Below are 7902 nucleotides of genomic sequence, written 5' to 3' on the forward strand. Positions count from 1 at the left end.
AAAGCAAAAAAGCTACCTTTTCCTTGGAGTTTGTTGCAATTAAGGTTCTTAGATCTTAGGCTAAATGACAATACAGCCTGGAGCGTGTTAAATTCAGTCTCAGAGACAGTAAAAAACCTACATAAGTGATCACTGCCACATGCTTTTTTGCTCCTTTGTGTGCACCCCTATTTTCTCTAACCTGCTGCTGTTTGCTCTGTGTCAGCACAGCTGATGCACTTCTGTAATTTTCCTGTTTGTGTGTTGCAGGAGGTCCCTGAGCTGCCTGGTGCAGGTCATCTCACGAGATCCCACTCGGAAAATGCCATTTCTGTGAAGGAAATTATCACAGAGATTGAGTCAATCAACCAGGGAACAGGACCTGCCCAACAGAAAGAGAGTTCAGCCAACCTCAGCCAGACACCAAAGAGGAACACGGTGCATGACCTGCCAGTGGAGGTGATTTGGGCATCAGAAAAGTTGGAACAGAGTGAAGGAGCCTGTGCTGGACACCAGGAGAAGGAGAAGGACCCGCTGCCAACTGAGCAGGAAGGAGCCCCATCTCTGCAGCTGGCTTCTGGTCGATCAGACCTGGAGGAAAGCAGCTCTGGTGGGGAGCAGCAGGAGCCTCGTGGCTCCACCAAGCCCGAGCCCAAGTGGTGCCCCGGCTCCGTCCGGCGAGCCACGCTGGAGTTCGAGGAGCGCTTGAGGCAGGAGCAGGAGCACCAGCACACGGCCCCAGCCTGCGCTTTACCCACCCGCAAGAACTCCAGGCATGACTCTCCTGCTGCCGAGCTCCTGCCACGGGGGAAGAGCGAGGAGCCGCCCCTGGAGCTGGCTCCAGAGCGGGACAAGGCGCAGGGTCCGGGCGCTGAGGAGCCGCTGCTGCCTCCCAGGGCAGAGCAGCCAGTGGGCAGACACCTGCCTGCACCCCTCAGGGCTCCTGCCCAGGAGTCCCTGCCCGCAGAGCCCGGCCTGGGGCAGGAGGGAGCGGCACAGGAGCGCAGGACAGTGGTCTCGTTTGATGGGATGGAGGAGCCATCCCTGCCCTCCCTCCTCCCAAAGAGAATCGAAATCATCGAGTACACCCTCACGGTCAAGCCTGCGGAGCAGTCCCCTGATACAAGCTGTGAGCAGGGCGGGCTGGCTGCGGCCACCCCGTCTTTAGATGAAAACTTGAACCCCTCGATGTGCTTGGAGAAGGCTCCGGCGGATCCCTCGCCCCCGGAGCACACGGTACACAAGCAGGCTGCCTTCGCCGTGGGCAGCCCCAGCGAGGAAGGCAGCGGGATATCTGCTCACCTCAGTGCTGCTTCTCCCTCTGCCCAGGTGACCTGTCCACCTTCAGCCAGCCTCGAGCGCTCTCCTTACCCCTGCGTCATTCGCCTGGAAGGTGTCACCGAGCAGAGCACGGCTACAGAGGATGAGCCGTGTGGCTCCAAGGGAGATGGGACTCTGCCGTTCAGGGACGGTGCCAAACCTTCCTGCGGGGGCGGTGCTGGCATCTCGAGGCAGCTGAGCAGGGAGGACTCCACCAGGCAGTGTGCTGAAAACATGGACCTTCTGGACATCTCGTTCCTGTGTTACAGCCTCCCTCACAGCTCCAGCAGCCTCAGCGTGGAGGAGCGCTCCAGCAGCCCCGGGCCGGTCAAGCAGCAGGCGAAGGAAATAGAGGCTCGGATCCGGCACGCAGGGCTCACCAGACCATCCCACATGAAGCGCTCGGCATCCCTGGCCAAACTGGACTGCCTGGAGCTCTCCAAGGATGACTTACACGACAGGGAGTCGGCCTCTTGCAATGCCAACCCGGTGCTTCTCACCTGCGTTGCCCTCGGTCGAGGCTTTTGTGGGGGGAGGTTGGAGAGGGGCTCGGAGAGCGCGTGCGGGAAGCATCGCCTCTCCTCCCCAGAGCCCACAAAGCATTTTGTGGAGCAGCTCAGAACAGCCGAGTGCATTGCCCAGAGCATGCCGGTGGAGAGGCCGCTGGCTCAGTACGCCAAAGAGTGCAGCTCCAGCCAGCAGAGTTTGTGTTCCAGTGCAGATCCCACGTGGACTAGCTCTGGGGAGGGCCCTCCGCTGCTCCAGGTGCAGGTCCTGGACTCCTTGTCTCCATCTCAAGCTCTGGCTGTTGCCCCACGGCAGCAGCACGGGAGAACTCACCCTCTGAGGAGGCTCAAAAAGACCAATGACAAAAAGCGGACAACCAATCCCCTCTACAACACGATGTGATCCTGGGCCCTTGGCTGTGATTTCTTACCCAGAACCCGTGGTGTTGCTTTCACGCAAGGGGCAGGTGTAATATAAGGAACATGCACTTTATTGGTTAATTTTATATATATTGTCATTTTACTGTTCCTGGAGCATGTAGGTGTGGGTTGGTTCTTCTGTGTGTGACTCTGACTGCAGGACTGTTTGGGTTTTTTTAAGTTTAACTCGGATAACCTCAAATGTTCTTTTTGTTATTGTTGATAGTTTGTTTTAAAAGAACACCTTTATCATGAGAAAATTGATGTTGGCTTGCTTTGGCAAGGTGGAGTTTTGCTTACAACCAGATCCCAGTTCCTAACTTGAATTTTCCCCATGCCTTGAAGTGGTGCTGGGCAGTTGGTGGGGTGAGAGCCCCTGTAAATGTGAAGGTTGTGCCAAGGTCCCTTTGTTTGGCCTTTCTTTTATTCTGCAAACTGGAACTCCACCATGCTGGCAGATCCCTCACAAAACTGCTTCAGGACAAACACCCTGGGCTTAGTTCAGCTGGTGCTTCCCTATAAGGAGCACGCAGGGGTAAATCTTCCCAATGGATGGGCTCCAATAATCCTGGGCAGCACCAAGACCAGCTCTGCCATCTGCCATGGGGCACACAGGGCTCTCTGCTCTGTGCTGAGGTGGGGCAGAGCTCCTCCAGGAGCCTCATTCACCTCTACCCCCAAAGCCAGTGTTCTTTTAAAACAAATGCCTCATTAGGGTTTTAACCCTCCCATTACTTGAATACTGCTGTGGGCCTTCCAAGTTCATGGCCATATCATCTGTCCTCTGCCCCAAAGCTGTCTGTGTGCTGCCTGAGTTTTCCTCTCCCCTCTGCCATGCTCATGGGTGTTTCTGGTGGCTCCCAAAACTTGAGCTGTTTTTGTTACATGACATACTGCCCTTAATGCATAGCTTTGTCCTCTCTGCTGTCACTCCTAACTCTAGACCCAGAGGGAAAATATTTTCTGGATTTTTTTTTCTTTTTTTTGGTTTATTTTTTTTCCTAAATTGTATATATGATATTTATATGATTTTTTGGTCTTTTCTTGTCTTTTCTATTTTTTTTTTTAAGAAGGGCAAGACTGCATTCTGTAAACTGGAAAACAAACCCACGTTACTCAAACTCAGTGCTGTTCTTTGTGATCTGCACAGACATGGGAGTGGATTTGACATTATAAGCTGTCTTCCCTTTCCAAAAGTGAGCCTGGATGCCAAATGTGTCCCTTCTCTTCCAGTCCTGTGTGAACCCTCGTTGTCCCACTGTGGGAGGGGCACTGTGTGTCTGCCCATCTCCTTCCTGCTGGAAGCTGGGTTCCAGGGGTGCCAGCTGGACATGGAAAGCCATTCTGCAGGTTCTTGCTTCCCTGGAGAAACTCTGTGTGAAGGGCTCTGCTCCAAATTTCAGCAAATTATTTTGTAGTTTCTGAGCAGTTTGGCTAAATCAAAGCTCCTCATTTCTGGCTGTGTGCATCAGCAAGTTGTCCCTGTGCTGTAGAGCAGAGGGAAAGGCCAAGGGGAGCTCTGGGTCCTGTCCACGGTCCCGTGGCAGGTCCTGTCTGAGCTGCTGCTTGGCTGGGGCCCAGACCTGCCCTCTGGGGAGGAGCAAAGAGAGAGAAGATGCAGAATGGCTCAGGCTGCTGAAGCCCAGCATGGAGAGGACATGGTGTGGGAGGAGCAGCAGCCAAGCCCGTGCCTAGAAAGCAGCCCTAAAGCTGCAGAGCCTTGCAGGCTCAGATGGGACAAACCCTCCTTGAGCTGGAGAGGAGCTGGAGTATTGGGAAGCAGCATCTGCCTGCCTTGGGGAAGGGGTGTGAGTTATCCTCAGCCCACAGCTGGTTGGCAAGGTAATGCCACCTTGTTGCCCTCCTGTAGCCCCCAGGATCCTGCTGTGCTGCCTTGCAGCCTGGGCAAGGTCTGTGAGTCTGTCTGTGCTCCAGCAGCCATGAGCACTGTCCCTCCCTTTCCTCAGCTCTGGCAGGGGGTTGTTACCCGTGCTGGAGCACAGCCCTGTCCTGGGTCAATCAGCACGTCTTCCCAGGCCATTTCAGTCACTAGAAGTCACCCAAGCCCCTGGCCCAGGAGGCCAGATATTTCTTTGGGACATGTGGCTTCTCCTAGCCCGCTCCAGCTGGCTCCGGAGCAGGGCAGGCACTGTGGAAAGGCCAAGTGGCTCATGTCATCTGGAGAAGGACAGGTTCAGTCCTTGCCTCCCTCACAAACTTCACCAGGCCCCACTGCCCACCGTTCTGACCCCAAGGACATGCCTGCCTGCCCCTCCAGGGCTGGAAGGCACTGGTTGCCACCAGCCTGCCTTGCATTGGAGGGCACGTGCTTGGCTGGCAGCATGTCCTGGTGACAAGGATCTGCTCAGGAGGGAAAAGCCCTGTGCAGAATTTTTTCCCTTGAGAAGGCAGGAGGAGGAAAAGGATCAGATTTCTTTGCTCAGCTTGATCTCAGGAGAAATGCCCTCTGGGAAGGGTCTTCGATGCAGACCAGAAATGCTGCTTCCTTCCAATACTCAGCTGCTCTCCGGGTGCTTCAGCTGGGGAGAGCAGCAGAGGGGCAGAGGCCCCTGCAGGGAGGTGCTTTGCTGTCCCCTTGTCCTTGGCTCTGGCCCAGCACAACTGGTTTTTCTCTGAGGAGGCTGTGGGCAGGCAGAGGGAGTCGGGAAAGGTGGTTCTCTTGCAGAGTGATGAAGGCCTTGGAGGTCTGGAGGCTCTGAGCAGGATGGCAGGAAGGGGACAGACTGGAGGGGTGTGGACCTCCTTTTCCAGTGTCTGGGCAATGAAGCCACCAAGGCCCTGGCATCAGAGGTCTCTGCTGGGGACAGTTGTCCCTTTTCCATGCTGGTGGCTCGTGGGAGGTGATGAATCTCTCCTGGTTCCTGTAGCCACCCCACAAGAGCTTCTTGTGACCTGCTGAGCACCACAGGGAGCAGCAGCACCTCCAGGGTGCTCAGCAGCTGACAAGCCTCGCGGGTAGAGGGGGTTTGGGAGAAACGTGTTGTTTTAAGGGCATTTTTGTACAAAGCAACTGTTCTTTGGTCTCTGGCGAAGCCTCTCGAGGACGCTTTATTGTTTACATTGACTCCTGTACAATATCCCAGCCATCGCTGCCCCGTCCCGGCCGTACTGTAACGTGTGAGCCTTGCACAAACGGACTGTGTGTGCGTGAAACTGGTTTTACACTGCGTTCTGTTGCACTCGGTGGTGTGTGTGGGTGGTGTGCGTGTGTTCGAGTGTGTGTCCGGTCTGCTTGAGAAGTTGTGACCTGTACAAATCTCTCCCCTCTCGGCCCTTTCCTGGGGGCACAGTCCCAGCGGGTGGCAGGAGGTGACACCCTTCTGGGTCACTCGGATGTTTAAACTGAGCAGGGATTAGCTCAGTGTCCCTCTGCCAGCCAAGGCCTGGTGGAAAGGATCCTGCCCCACCGCCGGCTGCTCCGGGGACCTCCTGGGAGCAGCGAGCTGGGAATCCGTGGCCGGGAATCCTTGGCCGCAGGGGCGCTGCGCCTGCCGGAGGCTGCAGGAGCCTCGCAGCTCTCTGGCAGGAGGAAGCCATACCCACCACAGGGCCCTGCTCCCTGCACGGTGCGTCCTGCCTTAATTTGGTCCTGGCTCCACACAAACACCCCCAGTTTCCCCAGGGGAGGGCCCCGAGCCCTTGGTGTGGGGCAGAGGCAGGTGCTGGCCTGGCGCAGGAGGGCCCGGGCTGGTGCGGGGCTCGGTGCCTGTCCGGCAGTGCTGCCAGAGGTGCTAACAGCCCGCCCACGCTGCAGACATCTCTGTTGGCACGAGAGAAGGTGCCAGTGCCTTTTATTTTCCTTTCTGGAGATGTGACGTCCGTGCGCTGGTTTGTAGGGATTGTCCAGGGCCGAGCAGCTGGCGGTGGGGTTGTGAATCAGGGAGGGGAGCGCTTCTGTCTGCCCCTCCTGGATCTTCCTTGGTGGCTGGGATCGTCCCCTTTCCCCCTAAAGACTTTATGACCGATGTGCTCAGCTGTTTTTAAATGTGAACTTGTGCACTGATGTGCAGATTCAATGTTCTTGTTACCGAATGAATAAAAGTTTTATTTTGAAGATGACAAAGGTGTATGGCTTCCTATTTGGGATGGGGGCTGGGGGTGAGGGATTGATCTGTGCTGCTCTCAGAGCATGGGGTGGCAGTGCTCTGGAAAGCCAGAGCAGGGTTGTTCCCTCTCGTGGGTGGTCCTGTCCAGTCCCAAGTGATGGAGCCGTGCTTCCAAGCAAGAAGTACTTCCAGACCACACTGCAGTTGCAGAGATTCCGGGGGTTGTGTATTTAAAACTGTCAGGATGCTGCAGGTGCCCTCCTTGCACTGCTGCAGACACAGGAGCTGTGAGGAGGGTTCTGGGTTTAAGCTCCAAGGGGGATGTGGGGTTTTAGCTGGACACTGGACAACCTGTCTCTGGATTTGGTCTTGCTCCATTGTGGCAAGAAAGGCAGTGCAAGGGTCTCTGTGGCCTTGCTGTGAGCAAGGGACTTGAGAAAGCCAAATTCCCTGGGCTCAGCCTCACCATCCAAGCAGGAGCTTCTCGCCAGGCCAGAACTGAGTGGGCACAAGGATGTGGGGCCAGGGCAGCAGGGCTGTCACTGCAAGGCTGTCACTGCAGGTCGGGCAGTGTCTCTGGGGTCCCCCATCCCTTCCTCCTCCCCCCAGCACCAGCTGGGGAAAGGCTTCCCAGAGCCTTTCCTTCACTTGCTGGGGATGTGTCTTGGAGCTAAGGACACAGAGTGAGCCAGGGCTGTGGTGGGACAGGGCGAGCAAGGGGTGCCTCTGCAGCCCCCTCCCTGCCTGCCACCCCTTTGGCCGGGAAAACAAGGATGTCACCTCTTCCCTGCCTTTTTGCCAGCTGCCCCCTCCTGCCCGCTCAGCCAATGCTCGTCCAGCTCCACATGGTGCCCTTGTAGGGTCCAGGGCTTTGCTGCCTTTCCAGGAACCACCGCTCCCCTCCCTCCGGTCCCTGAGCCCTACAATCCCTTAATCCCCTTGGACCAGGGCATCCCTGCAGGGCTGGGCTTCACTAAATCCCAAATCTGATTTCTGGCTGTGCCTGTAACCATCCTGCTGGGCTGGGGCTGAGGTGGGCTTGCAGACCCTTTTTTCCAGGGGGAGGTGGGGACCCGTGGGATGCCCCCGTGACTGCTGGGGCCTCAGGGGCAGCCCATGGCCACGGTCCCCGTGGGGCTGGGCTGGCCCCGGGCTGGGGGGGCACCCACCGCAGGGTCACAGCCCTGTGCAGAAGTGACCCCCGGGGTGATGCTCCGCCCCTTGGTTTCTCCCAGTACTTCAGAAAGGCTCAGGGGGCTTCTCCTGCCTCCCCTTCCCAGCCCGAGGGGCTCCCACGCGCGGCGCCGGGGGGCTGCGGGCACCCTTGGGACCCCCCCGCTTTTAGGCTGGGAGCGGGGGGCGGCCGTGCCGGGGCTGCCCCCGACCCCGCGGGCAGAGCGGGGGGCCGGGCAGGGTGCGGGGGCAGGCGGGGCCGGGCCGGGCCCCCCCTCCCCTCCCCTCCGGTGCCCGCCGCGGGGGGGCTGTGCCGGCCCCGGCGCCCGGCTCGGCTCAGCTGTTCTCTGCGGCAGCGGCACCGCGCGGGGCCGAGCCGAGCCCAGCCGAGCCGAGCCCAGCCGGGCGGAGCGGAGCCGAGCGGGGCCGGGCCGGGC

At 58.1% G+C, this 7902-nt stretch overlaps 1 protein-coding gene across 4 annotated transcripts in view; it reads left to right on the forward strand.

The window, feature by feature from the left end:
* The window catches only part of SSH2 (slingshot protein phosphatase 2), a 91316-nt gene extending 85011 nt beyond the window's left edge, over positions 1-6305 (forward strand). For all 4 annotated transcript variants that reach the window (XM_041482919.1, XM_041482920.1, XM_041482921.1 and 1 more), the window contains one exon: positions 250-6305. In XM_041482919.1, coding sequence (XP_041338853.1) covers positions 250-2208 — 1959 coding nt within the window. In that variant the 3' untranslated portion in view covers positions 2209-6305. The remainder of the gene's footprint in view (positions 1-249) is intronic.
* The last annotated feature ends 1597 nt before the right edge of the window (positions 6306-7902 follow it).

This window comes from Pyrgilauda ruficollis, unplaced genomic scaffold, assembly GCF_017590135.1.
Source record: "Pyrgilauda ruficollis isolate IOZ18807 unplaced genomic scaffold, ASM1759013v1 scaffold59, whole genome shotgun sequence".
In the NCBI taxonomy this organism is placed as follows: Eukaryota; Metazoa; Chordata; class Aves; order Passeriformes; family Passeridae; genus Pyrgilauda; species Pyrgilauda ruficollis.